We start from the raw sequence: 26,259 nt of genomic DNA, 5'->3' as shown, positions 1-26,259 counted from the left end.
AAAAAGTAAACTTATACACTCATAGGCACATATATATGTCGTTCGTTGCCTTCTAAAAATACTCTTATATTATTCAAATATTCTTATGAAATATAAATCATATTGTATAGTTTTCTCCTTTCATTTTATGTATACGTTTGTAATTTATTTTATCGATCATAAAACAAAATATATATTCTCTTGGTGGTATAGGGTGATCTTATAGGGTGATATTATATATGTTTATTAAGAAACTTTCTTTTTTTTTATTTTTTATTTTTCTTTATAACATTTCTATTATTTCTTTTAATAAAGCAAAAAGTGACTAATAAAGAATTTCTCTTTAAACGACATATCGTGATAACAAAATGAAAATAATTTATGGACTGGACTCTTTTGTAAATTTTATTATTTTCATTTACATAAATTGGGAAGACGAATCAGGAAACAAGTTACTCATCGTAATCATAAGTATCATTTCGTTAATTCACATTATGTAAGACAAGTACTCGTCGATATTTAATAAGTATAACTTACACCAATCATCCATTCTACTTTCACTTGAGTCTTTACAAATAAGATATACGAAATAATAAATTGTAATTACACTTTGCACGAGATCATCGGGTTTTAACCTCCAAGTAAAAAAATTATTGCCTCCTTCGAAGCCATAATCAAAGATCAAAGATTATTTGATAAATTATGAGAACGACGACCTCGAGGACGAGATTTCTACAAGACTATAAATCGATTTACCATTCTTTCTTATAATATTGATCAACGATGAATTAGAGTATCAAACATTGCACTTAAACTAACGTCTAAAGTAATGTCTATCGACTTTGGATTTATATGACCTCGAGTTTAACTCGAACGTATGGTACGAACCAAAATCAATAAATGATAGTCGAGAGTGCTTCCTATAGATTCAAATGAAATTTTTACTAAAAGCAACGCGACGTTTGATCGAACCTTTTTAGAAGTAATCGTAAATAAATTCATGACTTTACGAACGAAATTACGTGGGAAGATGTTTGATATTGTCGTAAGGGAAAAATTTTCAAAATAGTACATCACGATCTTGATACAAAAATACAACCTATTATCGAACATTATAAGAGTCAGGTAATAACAGTTATTACTATACTTTTATTAGGAAAAAAAAAAAAAAAGAAAGAAATATTGTACAATATCGAAATGCAAGAAATTGGGAAGAAGAAGAAGAAAGTCAAGAATAATTACAAAATATATAGGTATTTTTGTTTTTTCTCTTTTTTTTTTGTTTATTTTTTTTTTTTTTTTGATAATCACTAATTCCGCAACATGAATTGCATAAAAACGATATAATTGGAAGGGAATGGGCGAGAAGGGGCAATTTGCATGAACGATTGAAATTCTAATAAACTCATTCGGATTTCGGCAGAATGTATTCTTTTTATTTATATACAAAAATCACAAGTTAAGTATATATATTTATATATATTATATATATATATATAATAATCTATATACTAAGCATGCTCGATACGCGCATCAGGGTGGATCGGTGCACTGCATCAATTATGACACGCGTACGAGGGATTGCTGCTGCGTGGTCGAGAAGCAACTCGGTAACGATCCTTCGTGAATTGCTGAACGGTGCGATATTATTCATAGAACGTGTTATTTTCTTTTCTTTTCTTTTCTTTCTTTTTTTTTTTTTTTTGTTTTTTTTTTTTTGTTGTTTTTTCATTTTAAGTATTTTTTTTTTCTTCTTCATACTTCTCTACAAATAAAATATAAAGAATCTCGCGGAAGTATATAGTTATTATATACCGATTTCAATGCCTTTTTGCTTCGGTTACGTGTATCCTAGATTAATATACCACACTATATTTATTTTTATGGTTTGCATCGGTAGCTCGGGGTCGGTTCTATCCATGGCAAGCTGGCTTGGAATCAGGTCACGTTTGAGGTAAAGTTTGGCTGTTTAACCTATAAAAGAAAACAAAAAAGACGACGAGGGTATTGATCACGTATTAAATTTTTTTGATCAATTATCTTATAGAGACGGAGATTTCGTAGGAAACGTGATAAGCTAAATTTACGATTGCGAAAATATAATCGTGACAAAGTAAGGAAATCACGATTAATGACATCTTTCTGAGATATCGTAAAGCGATCTTTCGATTAGTCGAGCTAAAGAAGAAATCGAAAGCCACAGATTTGGTTTGGCCGGGATCGTGGTCGGCACAATTCCGTAGAAATCGATCGTTCTCAAAAGCTCTCTTGAACAGATAGGTAAGGGAAACAAACGAAATGCCAAGGGTGAGTGGGACAGGAATCGAGGAAAGCCACGGTAAAGTAGTTGGCATCGATCAGACAGTAAAGATTTGGTTGCTTTTAACCAGGACCAATGAAAACCACCAAAGGACAAAGAGGAACGTTACGGTATAGTTCGTATTGCCGAATAGTTTAATTTTAACGAGAAAGAGAGAGAAAGAGGGAGAGAGAGAGAGAAATAGAGATAGAGATTACCTCTCGGGATCGGTCTGGCTTGACCACCATCGTCCTCCTCAGGGTGAGCCGCGTTCCATTCGAGCGCCCTTTGGATTTCTGGAGGGATTGGAGGTGCCGTTGGGATGTGCGAACCTTGAACCTGGAATCCATTTTCATCGGCGACGTACGTGATGCTAACCTGTTGTCCATCCGGCGCCGTATAAGAGTCCGAACCCTGAGAAACTACTGGAGTCTCGTTATCCACTTGTTTAGGTTGACCGGATTCCTGATGACTGATACCGTTGCTCGTTTCGAAGCTAAACATTAGAAAATGCTGAGTAAGCTGGGATGAGAGGGTGAAAGGTAATAGATATATATATATATATATATATATATATATATATATATATGTATGTATAAAGAAGCCGAATGCCGCAACAAGTAGCGCGACCTACTCGCTGCTAACAATACCTCGTCGTTCGGGTAAAAAAAGAAAGGAGTATTAAAAAAAAAAGGAAATAAAAAAAAGAAAGGAAGAAAAGAAAAGAAAGAGAGAGAACAACAGAGAGAAAGAACAACAACGAGGATAGAAGGATCATCGTCGGCAGTAGTGTGGGCGAGAATCGTGCGCGTCCGCGTGTGAACGTAGCGAACGTCATTAGGCAGGTACTTGCCTTCTTGTCTTCTGTCCATTGTAACTTTTCTCTTGTATGCTAATGGAGCCGCATTTAACGTTATGCGTTGCGAATACCGGCCACTGGCAAACTACCGGCATTCGTCCATGCGAAATGGGACTCGGATCTGACGTTATCGTTCGATCGTTCGATCGATCTTTGGGCTCGATCGAAGAAACGTTCTGTCGCCGATTCAATATCTTTACTATTATTTTCTTTTCTTTTTGTTTTCGTTTTTTTTTTTTTTCATTAGCAAAGATCTAACGTATTTTATTTTCGTAAGATCTTCCTCCGATGTATCTGAGGTGTCTCAATTTTGAAAAGTAAAAAGGAAGGGGAGAAAGAAAAAAAAAAAAAAAGAAAAGAAAAGAAACTTCTACGCTCGTCTTTGAAACGACAACACCGACACGAGCGACGCGTGAAACGAATTTTAATTGATGTTAAAAGGGTCTCTTTGAAAAGAGAAAGGCTCGCATTGGCTTATGACATTTTGACAGACACGAACATTGACAGAACATTTCTCTCCTTCGTCGAGGCATTTTGATTTCTACGCTGAACGTTTCGACCAATCGACTTACTTATTTACGTAATTGCCATCGAAATTAACTTCGAGTTGTTGAGACGTAATCACCGCATCCTTGTCAGCGCCACCCGATGGTCGTTGAGGTGCGCCAAAGGTTCCTGCCGTACAGAGTACGAGACCCACCAACACCTGCAACAAGATTCGTGTATACGAATTCTTAGATATTATCTTCTTTTTGGTTTTTTTTTTTTTTTTTTTTTTTTTTTTAATGTACGAACGTTTACCAAACGTTTGCGTCTTATTCTTTTATACATTCAAATGTCTTCTTTGAAATATGCTAATTCGCACGTCACGATGAGTATACGTAAGAAACTTTCGATAATTGACCTTATTAAGAGATGATACGAAGCATCTATTTAACATCGTATAAAATTAAAACGGAAGAAGATACGAACATCGAAAAGAATTAATTGAGATGCTTTTTATTTCTTATTGGAAACAATTATTAGAAAATAATAATTTTCACCCGTAAAATTATAAGACGAGTATACCGAATGAAAAATGAATTCGTGTGGATACGTCGTTATCTCTTTTGGTACCACTTTTGTAAATTTTCCACTTCGATCGAATTAATAGGCTCGTACAAAAGAAAAAAAAAAAAACGAACAAATTGGCCATAGCATTAGAATAAGGTATTCGCGAATAGTGAAAACAAAAGGCCACTGTATCGGGAATACCATTTGTAATGCCTTTTGGGTACGTTCAAATATTCATAGAATTCGTGAAAGTAACAACCGCGCGTGGCATGGCGTGGCTCTGTGGAACGTGTCTGCAAAAGGGCAACTGAAGATGATAATGCTTAGAGAGAGAGAGAGAGAGAGAGAAATAGAGAGAGACTGTACCGAGAGCGCAGTTACGTCAGTTGCAAATGACATTACAAATGCATTATGAAATGCAGCGTAATGGCAACACAAAAGTGGTACCAAGTGTACGCCAAGTAGGTACATATTTTTCTTTTTTTTTTTTTTCTTTTTCTCCCAGACCTAAACGAGCGTGTAATTTCGTTTGCGAATTTTCATCTCTGTGACGAAAGAAATCTTGTTGATCTTGTCGTTTGTCCTCTATCTAATATTAAAATTATCCACTAATTAAACTAGTTTTTAAGCGATATCAATAAAGAGATACGTATTTCAATGAATTTTTAAATCGAATGACGGTAGTAACAATGATGATGTATTTCTCTGCACGGTCCATTATCGTTGTCTTTATCAAAGATGATAACCATTGCCACGTAGCTTATCAGTGGAATCTAAAATGCTAATCGATTCGTATGTCCGTTATTACGCTTGACGAGCGAGAAAATGACAAAGTGAGGAAAATTTCATAAGTGTTGCACGAGTTGGAATAGGAATTACAAACCCGGTAATGACGGCGCATCCACCGGTTCTAGGTAACGTGTAATAAGAGAGAGAGACGGATTATGAAAGAACGAAGAAAAAGAAGAAGAACCGACATTGCAGGAGGATGCTCCTTCATTCATAAGGTCAAACGATCATGCAGGAGACTCGATGATGCAGCGAGAGATGCATCGGGCGTGCCCGAGGCACTAACCACATTTTTACGATTCGAAAGTCACATTTTCCATGATCGTTCAACTAGGATACCGATCGAAGGAATCGATCGTGATTGGTCGTATCTTGCGAAGGCAAATTTCGAACTTTTTTTATTTTGATCTCGCTAGTCATAGCGGAAATAACGTCGAGTGAGATCGACAGGGAGACAGATGTGCAACGGGTTCATATGACAATGATATCGTTCGAGGAAGGATAGAGCCATTGAAAAACATATGTATCTAACTATGTACGTACGTACGTATTTACGTAAAAAAAAAAAAAAAAAAACAAACAAAAGAAAAAAAGAAGAAAAAAAGAAAAAACATCAGGAGGAAATACAATACCACGAGAGCTCGTATATGTTACCGTAGTATTTTTAAATAATTTTTCTGCGTTATGTCCGATAAGTTACATGACGAGGCTATAAAAAACGTAATCATCGAGTAATATTAACCTTTTACATTGAACACGGGCTCGATTTTTTTCGCGGAACGTTCGATTAATATTTTTTCTTTTCTTTTCTTTTCTTTTCTTTTTTCTTTCTCTTCTTTTTTTGTCAAACAAGATACGAAAAGCCGTGCGAGACACGATAAGAGATTTCGAAGGGAGAAAAGAAAGAAGGAAAGAAAAAGATGGAGGATCGAATTCAAGAGTTAACCGGAGAGATCTGCGTGTGCGTAACAAAATATTCCATGCGATTCATTGATGTCGCATATTTTATTGCTTAACGAATGCCATTCCACGGTGAAAACGTGTCATCGTGGTGCTTTCTCGTTTTGTAACCACGAATTACACCGTATTCGTCTTAACAACCATCACGCGAAACCTTATGCCCTTTTATAAAATTTATACTCGCAATTCTTCTTTATCTATACGCAAGCGAAACAACGAAGAAAGCTTTTCCGCTGATGTTCCACTGATGATAAGTTAAGGAAAGTAAATTTAAATGAAAACATTATGATTTAATTCGATTATGTCGGAAGAGAGAAAAACCGAGAAGATCTTTTTAAAGATTTAAAATAAAAAAGAGAGAAAGAGAGGAAGAGAGAGGAAGAAGATAAAACATTTCAACGTTTCTTCCTATCGATGTTATTTTTCTTATGAATCGTTCAATGATCGAATTCGATTATATCTCGCTAAAGCTGCCGTTACTTCCTTTTTCTTTTCTTATATTTTTTACGTTAATTCTTTTTTCTTTTGCATTTATCTCTGGTGAAACTTTACTCCTCAAAGAGAAAGATAGATAGAGAGAGGCTATCACGTGTTCCATGTGCACAAGAGGATATTGCGAAATACTTAAGGAACGCTGCGTAAGATTTGCGGCATTACGTCGTTGCAAATTCTACGTTATAAACAAATTTTATCGTTTGCGTGAGCGAAGTTCGCGGAAACCCACGTAACGTTGGCGATTACGGACGATCCATCGATCGATCGATCGATCGATCGATTATTATATATTTTCTTTTTCCTCTAGTTTTTGTATTATACGCGTCTCATTTTTTTCGAAATCTGGATACACATCCCGATCTATTTTTTTCTTCTTTTTTCTTTTTTTCATTTTGTTCTTTCTATCGAGCCGAGATATATGGTAAAGGCTTCGATGAGTATCGAGCCATAGAACGATCGAATGTACACAGAGAGAAAGAGAGATCCATGGATCAAAGGAGATATGTTCGCAGGAGGAAGCATTTACAATATCGCGAAAAATCCTCGTGACATTTGTAAAGATTTTTTTTTTTTTTATCGAAAAATAAAAACAAAATGAAGTAAAATGAAATCGTAAAAAAAAAAGAAAAAGAAGTAGAGGAAAGAAAAAATAGAGTCAATAGTAACATTTTACCAAGATATTCGAAGAGATTGACAGGAAGAATAGAAGAGACGTAGAAATGAGAAGAAAAGTTGGTTTGGAGCATCCGTGTCAATGTATCTCCGTCTATTCATCCCCCATCTCACGATTGATCGATCCTTAACAAAGGGAACTCGCGAGAAATGGATAGAAATTGTGAGTCGTTAAGAAAACTCGCGTTCGGGATAAATTCGATAGGGAAAATTTATTCACAAATTTGAAAATCTATTGCGGGACATGGTCGCGTTAACGCGTCGTGTTTTCTCGATGTTAACCGGCGTAAGACTTATCATAGGACGTCGTGAGCGAACTTTTTGAAGCTACCGTCTCATCTTCGTGGCGCGTGTGGCCGCACGCGCCGATTTACGAAGATGACTATTAGAGAGAGAGACAGAGAAAGAGAAAGAGAGAGAGAGAGAGAGAGAGAGAGAGAGAAAGAGACAGAGAAATTGATGGATGGATAGATTAATGGATGGATAAATAGAGAAAAAGAGAGAGTGACAGTGAGAAACTCGAATATACCTACCTTAATAGTGTACATAATCTCTCTCGGTCACACAGACACCGGTCGGGGAGCTTGGGATGCAGATGGGTTGGTACTTGTGCTTCTTCGTCAGATGCTTCGGCTCTTTATATACGCGACCGTACCAACGTGCTACAGTGAAAGGGGTCATCCCTGCCCTCTTCACAATGCACTCCTTCTGACCAGTGCATCTTCGGAAAAATGCATCGGATATATCGAGTACTGCGAGAGAGCTTTTTCGCATTGCCACGTGACACGTATCGCGATTATTTACGGCTTAATTTTTTTTTTTTTTTTCTTTTCTTTTCTTTTCTTTCCCTTTATTTTTTCTTCTTCTTTTTCTCCTTTTCCTTTTCCATTTCTTTTCTTTTTTTCCCTTTCTTTTTCTTTTTTTTCTTTTTTTTCATCGTCCTCTTAATCTTCCTTTACCGACCGTTACCCATCGAATTGATAAATTTATTTTTAGCTTTCGGAGAAAAGCTTCGAACTATCTATCTCTCTCTCTCTCTCTCTCTCTCTCTCTCTCTCTCTCTCTCTCTCTCTCTCTCTCTCTCTCTCTTTCTCTTTACGTATGTAACAGCTTCTGTTACGAAACGAATATTCAGAATGATGCGAAGAACGTGTTTTCGGAGAAAGATCTAATCAATATATATAAATATTTATTTTTAATAACGAAATACGTAAATATATATATATATATATATATATATATATATATATATACACGCTTAAACATGCAAAACAAAATAAATACCACGAATTTGATTCACATAAAATAATTGAAAAGACACATCTAAGCTCAATGTCAAGGTCATCTCTCTCGCGAACTTTGTCGTTAATAAATAAGACCTTGAGTTTTATCCATTGATTACTTAAATCCTTCTTTTTAAGTAAATAAATGGTCGTTTAGTTAATTTTTTTTGTTTGTATTGAGATTCGTCTAACGGAACGGCATACGAAGTGCTTGCGTGTGATATTCTTTCGCGTGGATCATGACACGAGATTTCCCGGAAAAAATTCTCGTATAATCATAACTCCGATAAGAATTCGAATTTATTAGAAATTTTCTCTTCATTTCTCTATCTTACGTTTTATGCGAATAACCTTGATTAACGATATCGAGGATGTTTCGAATGTGCTACTTTTTTTTTTTTATTCCTTTTCATTTTTTCCTTTTATTTTTCCTGTTATTTTCTTTTTTTTTCTTTCTTTCTCTTTTTCTTTTATTTTATAGTCAATCAAAATTCCAAGCTACGGTAAAAGATCCATAGAAATTTTACGAGCGAGCTTGTCGATCGAAATCAATTAACGTCATTCATCCGAATAACGTTTTCCAATGTACTTTTTACTATCGAAAGTACGAATCGGTTTTCCATTTATGTGAAAATCAATGAAAATTGAAAAGTTTCATAGCGAGTGAAAAGAAAATTTGACGAACGTAGATATACAATGTTAAATGATAAATCATTTGATTATTATCTATTATTATACCCACTTATCTTCACGATCTGTATCATAATATATTTCCGATAAGATTGATTATTTCTCACTTCATCCTGCTATTTAATGTGCAAATTTACTGTTTTCACGCTCGATCTTGCCCCGGAGGTGTTTGTTTCTTATACCTTTTTATCATGAGTTCATGTTTCATGGCCTTGCGAACAGGAAATTCAACGAGTGGGTAATATTTCCGTTTAGATGTTTTTCTTTTTTTTTTTTTTTTTTCATCTCACATCTCAGCTCGCGAATCAGTTTGCCTGCGCTTCTCGACGAAGACGAAGACGAGACAACGATAACGACGACGACGACGATTCATCGAATTTCAGAAAAATATAAAAGGTAATCAACGAAATTCGATGTCGACCGTCAAGAAAAATCAATTTTAGTAATACCAAGCTATATATAGAGTCAACGAAATGACGTTTTCTAACGTTGCGTGAATTTTTATTGTCCTTAATTAGTATCTCCATCGTTGAAGTCCTTATTAAGAAACTTTCGACGAAAAGAGAAAAAAAAGAGAGAGAGGGAGAGAGAGGGAAAAGAAACGAGGATCGCGTGCGGTTTAAAATCCTTGAAAATGTCAAAAAAATTCATGGCTCGTTGGTCGTTGACGAATTTGAAGATACGCGGTTAAACGAGATTTTAATATTTATGGGTTGCGTACATATAGTTCCAAATACATATAGTTGCGTGTATCGTTTATTACTTATCGCGATTAGATACGTTGAAATATATAATTAGCTCGTTTCGTATGTAACAAGGCGTGTAAGTAGACAAGAAGAATCTTAAAGATAATCTAACTCGAAAGGATAAATTAATAGATTTATCTGTTATACCTGTGTATGTACGACAAAAAAAAAAAAAAAAGGAAAAAATAAAGAAAAAAGGAAAAGAAAGAAGAAAAAAAATAAAAAAAAGGAACATTTAAAGTCGTCTGAATTGCATCTGGATTGTGTTACGTGGAAACGAAGATAGCCATCGTCGGTAATATCCAAATTTCATGAACTTTATCTACCGAAGTATCACGTATCGCCAATTGAAGAAACGAAATGGTCATAAGTTACAATAATGAAGTGGCCAATGAACCTACTACGACGGCATGACTTTCCGAAAATTTTTGACCTTCTTTTCCTCCTTCTTTTTCTTTTTTTTTTCTTTTCTTTTTATTTCTTTTTATTTCTTTTCCATCTTCTTCTTATATGTATCCACCTACAGTTAAATACAGTACTCCGTCTTCACATTTTACGCGTCGTATCTTTTCAGCATCTCCGTATGACTAATTAAAAAGCCGCCATAGTGTTTCGTTACACGCCAGGAACGGGTCGTTAAACCGTAAAACGAACACGTTTGTACATTTTCGAATTCTTTTCCTTTGTTTTTCGACGTAAACAACGAACACAAAACTTTGAAGATGCAAAATTATTCAAATAGAACATTGCGATACCCATTGAAAAGAATATAACGTAAAAATGTGGCGACGAGGTAAAAGAAGTAAAAAAAAAGAAAAAGAAAAAAAGGAAAAGAAGAAAGAAAAAAAAAGAAAGAGAAGAAACAAAACGAACATTTAACTTTCCGTCAAAATAATTTCTTTTGATGGATTTCGATAATATTAACACGTTGGATTTATTAATAATCGATATCAGATACCCTTTGAACACGCGAAAACGTTTGGTTCTCTTTTATATCCACCGACGTCGAGATATTATAGTCAATTACATTACATTATTTCTTTTTTTTTTTTTTTTGTTTCCTCAATGACCCGAAATAAAAAGTTTGTCTGAAAAGGGAAGAAGGAAAAAAAAAAGAGAAGAGAAAAGAAGAAAGAATTCCCAACGATTCCCCTCGACGACGATGACAAAGTGGCAAAGGAGGAACGTTATTCGTGAGACGAAACGACCTCATAAACCGAGGATTCGAGCGTTAGACCGAAATCGAAAGCAAGACACGACTCGATCTCAAGGTGGAAGTCGAGAGATCCTCTCAGGAAATTACAAAATCCGGGTCGAACGAGGGAACGATAAAAGAAAGAAAGAGAAGGAAAATAGGAAAGAAGAAAGAAAGAAAGAAAGAAAGAAAGAAATGAAAATATTCAATCCAAAGTAGTAATAGGGCCACCCCTCTTTTTTTTTTTTTTTCGGCGAAACGAGTCGCGTACGTATCATGAACCGTATCCATGTCGCGAATTTCAATAAGCAACACCCAGCATCGTCCGATATTAATCTTCGTACCGAATGTACGCAACCTTTCTCGCGAAGTTCCACGGCCATATACCGACATTTACATCGTGTCATTCCTGTGACGCGCTATAAAATGTGCAGGATTATTCTCTCTTCGCGATGACGATCCCGTTGGTCTCGACGAGAAATCACGCGAAAAGCTTTACCATTTATATCGAATCGATACACCACGGAACGTAAGACCGAGGGGGCTGCTTGTGTCGTCGCAATGAATTCAATAATTGCGTCCTTCTGACGGAATGAAAAAAAATCAAAAAAAATCGTCATCTCTTCCTCGTCGATTCGAACTAACGAAAAAAAAAAGAAGAAAAAAAGAAAGAATAAAGAAGAAGAAAAGGTGAAAACTATTGATCCGCGCGCGTGCGTAGGATAAATTTTCAAGAAACAATTTTCTTGTCAAGACTGTACGGCGCGGCACGACTATGGGCAAATCATGCGACTCGATCGCGTCAGCTGACGATGAAAAGATGAGATCGTCACGTTGGTGGCGCATGTAGAAAACCGCGAATATACATATATGCATTTATACATAATTATATATATATATATATATATATATATATATATATCATTTTGTATTCGTGCATCTTCTTGTACGTTTCTAAAAAAGTCACGTATAGAAGATTTCGCATAATATAATCTGTACGCAGAGATATACCATACCAGGGATCGATTATAATGCGGAAAAGCACGCGTGTGCATTTGCTAACGTCAAACGGATCGATTGAACATCGACTTTTGGATAGGTCGCGAATCGATGATAAACGATCATTTTATAAATAGAATTTGTATTGGCGATAATAAATATGAATGCATTCCAGTGAATTGAATGGATCTTCGTTTAAGAGGGAATTTAATCGAGAAGCATTTTGTTACTATATTGTCCTCCTTCTTTCTTTATATCATAGAAGTCTCGATAGGTGGTGTTAACTGGTCTCTCTCGATGAGCTAAGATCGTTGAAGTTTATATAATATTACCTGGGCGTTTACGTCTTTTTGCAATGATAAAAATCCGCTTAGTTAAGCAACGATATCGCTTTTGGTTGAGATATCCGTTCATTCATTATATACCTATATACATATATATATATACATAACGATACATGCTTAAGCATTCGATATAAGTCATAAAGGATATCGTTACGAGAAATCGTAGACGATGAAAAGGATGTCTCGTCGAGTGGGTATCTTCTTCGGAAGGAAAAAAACATGTTTGTTCTTTCCTGTTTCTTCATGGTTTTTCTTTTATCTTTTCTTTTTTCTATACTTTTTTTTCGTTCTCCAACAAAAGATGGAAAAAGAGAGAAGGACGAAATTCAAGCTAGTCTGATCCATCCAAAGATGTATCTGCATAATATATATATATATATGTATGTATATATATATATATGTAGTTATAGAAGTTATTCGAGCAAAGGATGGACGAGATCGATCGAGGCGTCTCTGAACGAATGGAGAATAATAATATCTACGTAAGAAGATATCGATCCAGGCTCGTGTACGCCCCTGATCGCAGGCGTATTACCTGCAATACGAGTCTGGTAAAGAGACAGAGACAGAAACAGACAGACAGACAGAGAGAAAGAGAGAGAGAGAGAGAGAGAGAGAGAGAGAGAGAAAGAGAAAGAGAGAGGTATCGTCATACACATCGAGATATGACGCAGTGTGCCCCATAGAAGCGCGACTACATGCCATAGTGTCATAATACGCGTCCTTTGGAGCCGCTTTTCGAGTTGCGCAATCATATTTAATAACGACAGCCTGGCGATTACCAGCACGTCTCGACTTGGCTCTCTCAGCATCGCCGATCTTCTTCTTCTTCTTTTTCTTCTTTCTTCTTCATTCTCATCTTCTTCTTCCTTTTTTTCTTCTTCGGATCATCTTCTTCTTGTTGCGAGCGAGAACACACTCCACTCCTTCTGGATCCTTAAAACGGCTGATACGCGTCTCGGACGATCCTGAAACGAGCATATAACGTTTTGAATCACGTAAACGTTGGATTAATTTATAAGACGAGATATTATGCGAAAATACGATCCAGCAAAATGCCGTGGCGACAACGAGCTCGCTCGCTCGCTCGCCCATTCGCTCATCCTTCGAATCCATTCGGATTCGATGTTATCTCGACGGGAGGATAATGCCGTTAACTTTCCTTTCGTTTCGCTTCTTCACCGAAGTGAGAGTAAAAGAGAGGGAGAGAGAGAGAGAGAGAGAGAGAGAGAGAGAGAATTAGGTGCGAAGAAGGTTTTCGTACGATCGAGGTAAAATTTGTCATTTAATTTTTCATCAAATCTACCGACGAAAATAATAAGGAAATTATGTTAAAAAAGAATCTATCCATTTATTCAAATTAATCTATTGGGAATTACAAAGAAAGCATATATCAGGAATGATGTTGCAATTAATATCGTCGATTAGAATCGTGTATATCTAAAATTCTTACGTAAGGTTCCGTAAGAAGGCGTAGTAAATATAATGTCCTTGTAATTAGTCGGCTACACTTTTATGATAGTCCAGCTTATTTTTCTTCTCCAGTCCATTCTAATACTATTAATTCTGTCATAAATTATACTTTGGACAAAGTTTCATGATTTTATGTAAAAGTTTCGTATATTTTGTTATCTCATTAACGAAGTAAATAAATTCAGTTCTTTCTTTCTTTCTCTCTCTCTCTCTCTCTCTCTCTCTCTCTCTCTCTCTCTCACTCTCTCTCTCTTTCAGATATATATTTCTTCCATACCAATCGTCGTAAAAATAAATTACGATAACTAGAACTTATCAACACTAGACAACGAGTTTATAACGTGAAGCTATGTTTATTTATTTATTTTGTTCCTTTTCATATAAGTCTTAATTGTTTAATAAGTGTTGTCTAGCTGATAAGTAATGCATTTATAAAGTAATTCTAATCGACTCAGTTGTTCCTTTGACGTTCATTTTCGAATATTCCGACGAAAATCAGGAGGAAGGTATCGTTAACCTGATCGCACAACACAAAAAGAGAAGAAACTTTTTTTTTTTATTACGACAATACGAAGGTATGATAATTTATTAAGTTTTAACAGAGTTCAGAGAACCGTGATATTTATTAAAACTTGTAAAGCTCGTCAGAGAGTTACTTCGAAGCCCATTGATCATACTTAAAGCGTATCCTGCTTGAAAGAGCTTGAAAGAGTTATAGGAGGACCAAGAATTTATCTTTGGTGAGTAATTAAGTCGATATCCAACTTACACGAAACTTTCATGGTTAAATTATTATAATTAACTTTTAAATATAATTTCAATAATTATTATCTTTGTTTCTTCTATTTTTCTTTAATGTATTTATTACGTATTAAGAAGAAGTATAAATCGCGAAAGTATACGTCGTAAGAAAAAAAAGAAAAAAAAGAAGAAAGAGAAAAGAAAGAAAATAAATTAATGATCCAATTGTTTTTGTAAATTTATATTACAAATCGATATAAGAAATGGAAATGTAGTAGATATAATTGATGTCAGTGAACTTGACCCTATGACTTAAACGCATAGCTTCTTAATCGAAATAAAACGAGATCGATAGCTAGAGCAAATTACGATTACGTAGTACACGTCCGTTCATTCAATATCCTGAGCTGTACGAGCAGCGATTAACGAAACGGTAATTAACGTTAATTACTTATTTAAAATATGCTTTGGATTTGCATTGAAAGTCAAGGCCGAATAGTAAGAGACTTAGAATAGAAGTACTCGAAAGTATGTAATTACGTTGGATTTATTCGTAAAAGACTTTCGTAATATGTTAACACTTCCGGTGATACTGATTTCATCATTGTGAGATAATTTTCTTAAAAAAAAAAAAAAAAAAACAAAAAAAACAAAAAAAAAAAAAAAAAACAAAAAAAAAGAAAAAGAAAAACGAGCAAAAAGAAATAAGAAAAATAAATTAAATCACTTTTATCGAAATAATTGAGAAAAAAAAAAAATAGAAAGAAAAAAATGCTAAAATCTTTACTCAGTCGGAGGCTGCGGTGTAAAGATGGGTCAACCTTTCGCCTTGCGATTATGTAAGATCTCGGACTGACTGACCTTTAGGTTCGTTCATGGCATGCGGCATTTACGTAATTTACCGATTACGATGTATTAGAGTCTTCTATGCCTAGAAAATAGTTCTTCTTCCCGCTCTAATATTTTTCAGGGCTCCTACACAAAACATACATAATCTTAAATGCGAATGTTAAGTACATCGTTGCTCGATTTCAAATATTTCTGATATTCATTCTCTTTTTTCTTTTTTCTTTATATATATATATATATATATATATGTCTGTTAAAGAAGTTTTTATGAAATTACATGAATCGACGAAAAAATTGATACGAGAGACGAATTAACTTTCTTTTTTTTTTTTTTACTTTTTATGTCTACGAACGAGAGAAACGATTAGAACTCGGATAGGAAACGTTAGTTATATCTTTGAAATTCTTTTTTCTACGCTTTTTCTGGCCTTCAAAGTGAATAGATTATATAAATATAGTTACGTCATTCATATTTCTCTCTATAAAAAAAATTTGTCGTCATAATACTTGAATGATAGGTTTTAATTGAAGATCTATTAAAAATATGAAGAAAATAAATTTAATTGTTCGAAGTAATTTGATTGTCATGAAATTATTATGATTTCGTTCGATTAAATGCGTTTAAACGAGATAACATTTTCTAGCGTGTAATTTTTGATAGGCGTGTAAAAGTACGCGACGAACATAACCACGTATATAGGATGCATACATATACACCGTAAATATACGAGGAATGATCGGATAAATTCTATAGGTGCGGCCTAAGATTATCTATTTGATATTATACGTGCCGTTTAAATACGTACAGTTTCTTCGTTAAATCACATTTACATGTGATTAAAAGTGAAATCATTGAAATATTATTTTGGAACGTTTAATCAATGAGAACGATAGTACTATAAATTCTCGATATAATGAAAGTGTTCATTGATTTCACGGGTACTATTGACAATGAGTATGAATATAATGAAAAGCAGCGACATCTAGGCTGTGCGTTATCAGAAACTACATTATACTACCAACTAGTAATACGACGCACTGCTTTGACATATTCTATGCATACTAGAAACTACATGCGACTGCTTGTAGTACAATAGAACATATAGCCGCATGTGTAAGCTGTGAATTTAATGCGATTGGTTGGCTTTTGTTAAAACCAACCTATAAATTTCTACTTTACTCACGATCCATAGGTGTCGATAACAATTCCCCTGGGAATTAATTAGTTCTATCGTTGTATCTGCGTAATAGAGATAATTCTAAGAGCAAAATGTTGGAACCGACTAAGCAAGCCTTAACAGCGGGCAGATTAATTTTGGCCAGTGGATCACCAAGAAGATATGAAATAATACAAAAATTGGTAGGTTCAATATTCAGTGATCTTCGTTTTAACTTTATTATATATATGTATATGTACATATATTTATATGAACGTGTTCTAATAATTAATGTAATTACTTTAGGTTCGTATAAACAATATTTCATATTTTAGGGCTTAAATTTTGAAGTAGTAATATCAAATTATGATGAAAATTTAGACAGATCCAAATATAAAAGTCATGGAGAATACATTCAAGATTTAGCAAAATTCAAAGTTCATGATGTATATGAACGTTTGAAAAATGATCCTGTTATACCATCTTTAATCATAGGTGCAGATACTTTTGTAACACTAGATGATACTATTTATGGAAAGCCAAAAGATGAATCAGATGCATTTCGTATGTTATCTCAGTAAGAAATATACATAGATCATTTTTCAAATTTTTATATATATATATATATATATATGTATATATGTATATATACAGTAGTTCACAAAAGTATTCGAACGCTTATATTTGTCATCTTTATGAACCAAATATTGAAATAATTTGTGAGCCACTAATGATGACTATTTATAATAAATGTATTGTAACTATGGTTACATTGTTGAAGTATTTTCAAATTTTACTAATATGATCTTGAAACTTCTCCTTCAATATAGATACAAAATTATTCCAAATAAATTATTTTAATAATTCCCCGTTAATAAAAGATGGCAAATGTAACCATTTGAATACTTTTGTAAGCCACTGTATATTGTCAAAATTAACAAGTCAGTTTATATAAATTGTCTTTACGCTACAATTTATAGCTTTGCGAATAAAGAGCATGTTGTTTATACCGGAGTGTGTCTGAAAACGCCAAAGAGAGAAGTAAAATTTTATACATCTACAAAGGTAAAATTTGGTGATTTATCGGTTGATCAAATAAAAGCGTATATAAAAACAGGAGAATGTCTGTGAGTATTTCTTGTAGACTATACATTATTGAAGTAATTAATTAACCGATTGATCTTTGTATAATTTATATTTTAGAGATAAAGCAGGAGGATATGGTGCGCAAGGTGCTGGTGGTTGTTTAATTGAGAGCATAAGCGGTGACTTTTATACTATAATGGGTATGCCATTATATTTTTTAACAAAACATCTCAATGAAATATTTGCTAATAATCAATAAAATACTATTAATTATAATGAATATTTTTTTCAAAGATAAATGTAAATGCAATATATATATATATATATATATATATATATATAGGTAGACACTTATATGTAATATATATGAATACGTATTACGTACAATTTTAAGTACATTAATTTATGTGTTAAAAATTGTATGTATATTAAATTAAATTAAATTAAATTAGATTAAATTAAATTAAAATTATTACTTGGACTTTTTAATTACAATTAAAATACTTTTCACAAGGAATATAAATTTCATTCTTCGAGAGGTTTTGCTTATATTTCTGATGAAAGCTCGAACGTGATTGGTTTAGAATTTTAACATGGCCGATTTTAACCAATGGAAATAAGTGCACGTACGTCAGAGTAACGCGATTGCTCCATGAAACTTGACATCGAAGAAATAACTATGCGCAGCCAATAGGAATCACGGAAAATTTTAGCTTTTATCTGTATTTGTTCGGCTTATCATTGCAATCTATTGCACTTTTTGGTACATTATGTCACTTGCTTAGTCAAAGAGATAAAAAATACAGTGCTCTTAAGTACGCGTTACGATTAAATATTTTTTGTTCGCTGTGTGATTCAACGCACACATTAAAAATGGAAGATGTCCTAGACGAAGTTGTTTCTTCGGAAGATTTGAAGGTATTTTAAAAATAAGCAACAGGCCATTATCAAGGAATACAATGATCTTTTGTTGACTCCAATAACTTTCACATACAAATTTTATACTTTCAAAACAAAAATATAGATCGTTATAAGTATCTGTCATTAAGAGGAATTTAGGTTAACTACATACAGTGCTGACTTATTCATTTCGTTTCATTTTTACTTTGCAGTTGCATCATTTTGTAAAACAACCGATTGACGTCTATAGATATCGGACGAAAGTTTTGCGATTATTTCTTTCTCGTCTCGAAGTTATTATTATGGTTGAAAAAATGTTATTCTCGGACATTTTCTCGCTCAATACAAATATATTTTATTTGTTATCTTATAAAAATATTGTAGCATTTTGTTCAATGTTTATCTTACATGAAATGCCTCATATACGATTGTAATCGTCGAAATTATGGTTTTCTTTCTTTTCTTTTTTTCTTTTTTTCCAGAAATTCGAACGTGTATATCATGAACAATTACACGCATCGGATGTAACTCAAAAAGCACAATTTGAGTATGCATGGTGTCTTGTGAGAAGCAAATATCCAGCCGACATCAGAAAGGGTATAGTATTGTTAGAAGATCTGTACAACGATGATGGCGATAGCGGAAAACGGGATTGCTTATATTATTTAGCTATTGGTAATGCCAGAATAAGGGTATGTGATTTATTAATCTTATTCTTATAATTTACATCAACTTTTATTTTACTCATTAATTAAAGTAATAACAATTTATAGGAATATTCGAAAGCTTTGTCGTATGTCAGAGCTTTTCTCCAGGTCGAACCTGCTAACGAACAAGTGCAACAGCTCGAGACGTTAATTAAGAAAAGGATGGAAAAAGGTTTTTTCTTCATAACTTACAATCGTCTTAGAAAAATAAGGATTGCAACAGATTCTAGTTTAATGTTGTTGCAACATATTTTTAGTATTTTGCCACATTCATATTATGTAATATTACTTTTAATATTTTTCATATTTCTTTGGTTAGCAGGATCATATATTGATTTTCTTTGAAAATTTTGTTAACAATAGATATTTGTGAATCTATTCGGCACCAGGGTGGTATAGATCACATTTCTAAATTTTTTATTTGGCATATATAGAGACGCATAAAATTTTTACGAATTTTAAACAATTTGTATATATTGTAAATAATTTAAGATATACTACAATGATAGTAAGGAGTAATATAAAATTCATGAATCTTATGGTAAAAAGAACATTCCTCAAAGAAAACTTGATTTTCCTTAGATTTTAATGCATTTGAAACTCGTTTTTAGTATTTTTCAATCTTCCATATACTTACCCATGATTGACCAATTTTCAATTGTAATATTTAAATGTCTATAGAGTATTATTATATACCATGTATGTGTCTTTTGACAATGAATTTTATAACTCTTATACATAAACAGTTCGATAATAATTGTATATAAAATGTTGAATAATCGTAAAAAGGGAAGTATTTGAAAAAAAAAAAAAAGTTATTGATTATCTTAATTCAATTAGCGTTAAATTTATATTTTTTTTTTTTTGCAGAAGGTCTTTACGGTATAGCTGTGGCGGGAGGTTTAATTATCGGTGTTGCGAGTGTTCTAGGACTCGGAATCGCAATGGCTAAAAAAAATTAATCCTATAATATTCGTGAATTGCGTGTGACATGAATAGTTCATTTATGGGAAGTGAAATCTTGCAAAGAAATAAGAATTATTGATATTGGGACACCGAATAAGTATTTGAATATGTGCTTGACGTATGATAGATGTACATTCGTTCCCTAATAATTTTATATATATATATACATATATATATATATATATATATATATATATATATATATATATATATATATATAAAGAAAGAAAAAAAATAAATAAATAAAAAAAAACAAAATAAAATAAAAAAAAAGTAAATGAAAGAAAAAAGCGAAATAAAAATTGCAGTATTGTGACAGTAAAAGAAAAAAAGAAAAAAGAAAAAAGCTGCGGTGTCTTAGACTCTTTATCTCTATTAATTATTAGAAATTATGAGGTTAAATTACATATATATATATATATCCATATTAATATGTTATATATGCCTTGTGCACAACAAATAACAAAATTTTTTAACGCAAAGAACATTCCGAAAATTCGACGTCGTTAATTTTCACTTTAATTTATTCAACGTTATAAGCTTTTTTTATATTGTTTTATTAAGTTATACCCGAAAGTCGCCTAACTAGTCGAAAATACGTGGTACGAACCTGATACGAAAGCCACAGTATGTGTAAGCATAGCTTTTGTACATAAGATTGAAAAATATTGTATTGAACTATTTAATTGTATTGTTACACGAACCTTTAATAAATATAAATATTATTGTCTTCTACGTGCTTTATGGTGATCGTCGAGTAAAGATAGAAAAGGATCGTAGGTGTAAAAAAAAAAGGACAGCTTTTTTTTTTTTCTTTTTTTTTTTTTTTCTTTTTTTTTCCTTTTTGTATATAGATTTTATTGATGATTTGTTAATATCCGTTGATAAAGTTATTTATGTACAAAATAACGCTGGAATATCCCTATATAATATTATATTTAATGATCTACGTTTTATGGCCCAGGGGTCTCGAGAAAGCCCACACCATTATATACCCGCTCGAGCTTCTTCGCATTTTTACGAGCCACGACTACGCATTTCCGCCTTTATATATATATATATATATATGTATATATATTTCTTCGCGTTGAAATACGGAGCGCCGCTATTGTTTTATTTGTTTGTTTATTCAATATTTTTTTCTTTTTTTTTTTTTGCGCGCGATCGCATTTCACATCGCCTTCTTTTCCCGTTCTCGCTCGCACTATATACAAATCTCTCGATCGGTCATTTTTATTTTTATTTTTTTGCTTTTGTTACTGAGTTTTTTTTTCTTTTTTTTTTTTTTTTTTTTTTGTTTTCTTTGTTCCAGAGCGTCGCAGGGACAGGAGGGAGAGAGGAAAGTTTGGAAAGGGGCATAGTGCTAATATAATATTGAAGAAGAGCGCGGATCATTTTCCTACGACAAACATTTGCACATATATACATATACATGTATATATACATACGTACAAACGTAAGTACATATATATATATATATATATATAAAGTTTGAAAAGTAAGACCGAGGAAGTGTGATTACGCTCTTTCTTAATTAATTAATTATAGTACACGCGCATCTTTTTTTTTTTTCCTTTTTTTTTCCTTTTTGTTATTTATTATATATACGATTCCTATGGTTCCTCTTATATTTTTTTTTTTTTTCTTTCTTTCTTAATAAAGATCCAATAAGATAAGGGAGAAAATCGAGTATAGGCAGACGTATGATCTCTTATAGGTCATTACCTCGATATACATAATATATTTACATACGGATTAGTTGTTGATTGGCTCGTCGGCTCGTCTAGTTTTGTCGCGCCTACGAGAAAACGCACTGACGTTGGCATACATTATTAATCAATGTCCATTTAAAATAGACAACTACGATTCGTGGAAAATTTACACATGAAATGAATAAATAAAATCGTCTGTGGTCCGACGTTTATCGTGGAATATCATTATCGACGTAATATTTTATTATTACTTGGTTACTTGTTTCGCGTGAAAGAGAAAAATAAAATTCCCCAAAAATAAACAAAAAGAGAAAAACTATTGGGAGTAATTTTCCCTCTATCCAATCTCAATCACGACGTTAATTCAAACACGACCATTAACGAGAAATATTATATTTCGTTTTGGAGCATTACGATAAAGATTTTGAAACGTCGTAACATATTTTTTTTTTAATCGATTAATGCAAACGTTATAACAATGTATGTGATGAACATACGCGTTTACGTAAGAAAGTATTTACATATGTAACGCGAGAGATAAGAATTGAATTAACGAAGGAAAAGCAAAAAGAAAAAAAAAAAAGAAAAAAAAAGAGAAGAAACGTTAATGAGAGTACGTACGTATAAAGGTACGCTTCGTTTTATTTTCTTATTATTTTGTTTTCTTTCTTTTTTTTTTTTTTTGTTTGGTTGACACCTAAATGGAGATTAATCGTAAACACTATTGGAAAGACAAGTTCAGAGGGCGTATCTTGGTTGGTTTAGTCGAAGACGAACGATCGAGTGAAGGTGTCGGAAGGTTTATATATCGTCTAATGCGTAATTAATAACTGCGACGGTGACGCCGACGAAGTTGATTTATCATTTACGGTGTCTATCCGATATAAGTCCGTAAGTATGTACGTATATACTCGATAAAGAAGAGAGAGAGAGAGAAAGAGAGAGACGATAAAATGTAGTGACAGTTACGATCGGACCAAAGAATAAAGAGAAATAATTATTGTGAATAAATAAAACGAATAGCTGGATCAATTTCGACGTTTCGAATGCGTACATGTATGCGTGTAGTACGTTACTCGTTGGCGCGAAAACTTGATTGTTGGGGGTGATGAAAAGAGCGAGAGAAGGCCAATTCCGTCGCCATATTATGGTGCTGTGTGTGATGGTGTCTGTGTGTTTATATATATATAAATATATATATATATATATATATATATATATATATATATATATATATACGTGCATATGTGTACGTGTTTAATTTGGCATGTCGGAATTAGTTTCTCCGCAAATTTTTCTTTTTCTTTCTTTCATTCTTTTTTCCTTTCTTTCCTTTCTTTCTTTCTTTCTTTTTTATTTTTTATTACATTATTATTACTCCTCCTCCTCCTCCTCCTCCTCTTCCTTATACTCTTCCTCGTCTTGTTTTATTTTATTTTATTTTATTTTATTCTTATTTCTTTTTGTTCTGTATACGCGTAGGAATGAACGTAGTTCGCCGCAAGTAGAGATATTTTTAACAGCTTGAAAATATGTACTTTTTTTCTTTTCTTTTTTTTTCTTTTTTTTTTCTTTTTTCTTTTGTTAAAGCGGTTTTTCTTTTTCATTTTTGTTTATTTATTTATTTATTTATTTTACTTTACTTTATTTTTTTTTTTTTCCTTTTTCTTTAAGGGATGTATATTGCTTTCTCAATAAGGCTCTGCTATGCTTTACACGAATATACACAGTGGTGAGAGATATGATGATTATGTGTTGTGTGTGCGTACGCGTCGTGTGATCGATGGCAATGGGTTATATTACGAGTGAGTGTTGTTTATGTGTATGTGTGTGTAGGTAGGGTCGTCCTTCGTGAGAGGCCATCGTTCGGTTCTCAAGAAGAAATTAATCATCATCATCATCGTCGTCATCATCATCATTATCATCATCATCATCATTATCATTATCATCTTCGTCATCATCATATCATCATCATCATTATCATCATCTTCTTCTTCTTCTTCAACTTCTTCGAGCGATGAGATAGAAGGATTTTCAAGTGGACACCATAATCGGCTGCAGCACACTCGCCATTTACATTCGAAGGATGAACAAAAGGCTCACCTCTTTCTCTCTCTCTCTCTCTCTCTCTCTCTCTCTCTCCCTCTCTCTGTTTCTCTCTTCTACGCTGAGAGTACACATACTTTTCTTTACTCGTGTATACGTATATATTATTATGCTTGTAAGGTGATCTCTTAGAAATACGGAACTTAAGTACACTTTGATCGTGCACACGTGTGCGTGTATACAGGCGTGTATGTGTGTTGCGTATTTTTAATACATATGTACGTGCGTCGCGATGTGCGTTATTATCATGAAACGATAGTAGAATTTACTTGATACATTTTTTCCTTTTTTCTGTTTTAATCATTTTTTTTTACTTTTCTCTTTTTTTTTCTTATACAAAGAGAGAGAGTGAGAGAGAGAGAGAGAGAGAGAGAGAGAGAGAGAGAGAGAGAGAGAGAGAGAGAGAGAGAGAGAGAGAGAGAGAGAGGTTTTACATCGAATTATTATTATGTGCGCGTGCGTGTCCGCGTTTGTATGCTTTCTTTTCTTTTTTTTTTTTTTTTTATTTTATTTTCTTTCGTATGGAATGTGTATAGTACGGACGAATAAAAAATTTGATTAACGTTTTCATAATCGTCGAGTTTTCGAGAAGTTGTGTGTTATATCGATCGATGAAGAGAAGAGAATAAAAGAAGAAAAAAGAAAGAAATAGAAAAAGAAGAAAAAGAAAAGACAAAAATCCTCGTCTCTTCTTATTTTTCTATTTGTTTATATGTGTATAAATCTCGATTGTAATAGAATGTAATAATTTATAGAAGAGATTAGCAACTACGTAATACACACACAAAACTTCCTTTCGACGTTTGTAGATCATGCATACATACATACGTACATACATACATACATACATACATACAACATACATACATACGTATAAACATACACGTAAGAAGATGACAGTGTGTGTTGTAGTTCTCGAATCTCGAACGATTTCGGACTTTATGAAAGAGAATGTCCTAGCGTGAGATAAGTCCTATGTATTCGGGATTCGATTGGTAAGTCGCAATACGATTCTTATGGAGAATCTTATGGGAATATTTTGCGACTCGAAATTACGCATAAATTGTGATGGAATATGTTCAGAGGCAAAGCTCTTTTCTCGCTGCTTTTTCTCTCTCTCTCTTTCATTTTTTATTTATTTATTTATCTTTTTCTTTCTTACTTTCTTTCTTTCTTTCATTCTTTCATTCTTTCTTTTGTTCTTTCTCGCAAAGATGCTCGATAAATTTGTAGAATCTACCATGGAGGGAGGCCAGGACTCTTATCTCACCTTCGATATCCGCCAAAGGAACGTGGATAAATCTTCATGTGCATAGATATTACGATATTTCGCGCTAAATCGCGCTTCGCTTTTTATATATATATATATATGTATATATATATATACGTATGAACATAATCGATAGAAAAACAAGGAGAAATATATATATATATATATATATATATATATATATATGTATATGTAGGCCCTTACGTGCTATCGGCATTCAATTTTGTACAATAATTTAATATCTATGACGATTAACTTATCTCAATCGTATTCTACACATTATATTTCTATCCTTTTCTTTCTTTCTTTCTTTCTTTTTTTTCCTTTTTTTTCTTCTTTTTTTTTTTTTACTTCTTCATCTTCGTTCTTTTCACATTATTCCTGACTAGCGAATTCGTTACATTTCAATCTTCTTTTATCTCTCTAAGAGGAGAGATCTTACTTTCTTTCTTTTTTTTTTTTTGGCTTCCTCATTTATTAAGTATGACAGTCATATCGTAAAATATACATGTTTTTTATTTTATTTTATTTTATTATTTTTTTTTTTCTTGTAATCATTATCTCGCCGGAAGGCTAATAATAATAATAATAATACTCTCTCTTGAACTATCTATATGATACTTGATACACCTCGGACATTTACAATATATTAATTACAGACACGCTACGTGGATGTGTCGGTCATCGTTTTTTTTTTTATCCTGTTTATTTTCTTTTTTGTTTTCTTTTTTTTCTGCCTTCCTGTAGAAACGACGCTCCTACCTCATAATTTTTTTTCCCTCTTACTCTTCTACCTCTGCTTTTCTTTTTTTTTTTTTTTTAATTTTTATCTTTTTCCCTTTTTTCTCTTTGCAATAGGACACACCGAAGAGAGTAAAAGTTATAGGAGAAAAATCGATACGAAAAGTTCCTTTGCGATATCTCCTCTT

General features: G+C 33.0%; 3 protein-coding genes across 3 annotated transcripts; 2 read left to right on the top strand and 1 right to left on the bottom strand.

The window, feature by feature from the left end:
- Positions 1–1,393: 1,393 nt before the first annotated feature.
- Positions 1,394–7,794, bottom strand: LOC124427274 (endocuticle structural glycoprotein SgAbd-1-like). Its single transcript, XM_046969955.1, has 4 exons — positions 7,640–7,794; positions 3,710–3,843; positions 2,497–2,774; positions 1,394–1,953 (listed from the first exon to the last, which is right to left on the bottom strand). Exons 1-4 carry the CDS (start codon positions 7,652–7,654, stop codon positions 1,949–1,951), a joined length of 432 nt encoding a protein of 143 aa, XP_046825911.1. The 5' UTR covers positions 7,655–7,794; the 3' UTR covers positions 1,394–1,948.
- Positions 7,795–16,514: 8,720 nt separating this feature from the next.
- LOC124427272 (dTTP/UTP pyrophosphatase) lies at positions 16,515–18,206 on the top strand. The gene is made up of 5 exons (XM_046969953.1): positions 16,515–16,786; positions 16,919–17,160; positions 17,564–17,710; positions 17,787–17,869; positions 18,184–18,206. Exons 1-5 carry the CDS (start codon positions 16,697–16,699, stop codon positions 18,189–18,191), a joined length of 570 nt encoding a protein of 189 aa, XP_046825909.1. The 5' UTR covers positions 16,515–16,696; the 3' UTR covers positions 18,192–18,206.
- Positions 18,207–18,401: 195 nt separating this feature from the next.
- LOC124427273 (mitochondrial fission 1 protein) lies at positions 18,402–20,454 on the top strand. Its single transcript, XM_046969954.1, has 4 exons — positions 18,402–18,587; positions 19,052–19,261; positions 19,343–19,448; positions 20,147–20,454. The coding sequence occupies exons 1-4, from the start codon at positions 18,543–18,545 to the stop codon at positions 20,236–20,238; spliced, it is 453 nt and encodes a 150-aa protein (XP_046825910.1). The 5' UTR covers positions 18,402–18,542; the 3' UTR covers positions 20,239–20,454.
- Positions 20,455–26,259: the final 5,805 nt, after the last annotated feature.

This window comes from Vespa crabro, chromosome 10 (genome assembly GCF_910589235.1).
Source record: "Vespa crabro chromosome 10, iyVesCrab1.2, whole genome shotgun sequence".
Lineage (NCBI taxonomy): Eukaryota > Metazoa > Arthropoda > Insecta > Hymenoptera > Vespidae > Vespa > Vespa crabro.
This window is presented reverse-complemented; position numbering and strand designations above follow the sequence as displayed.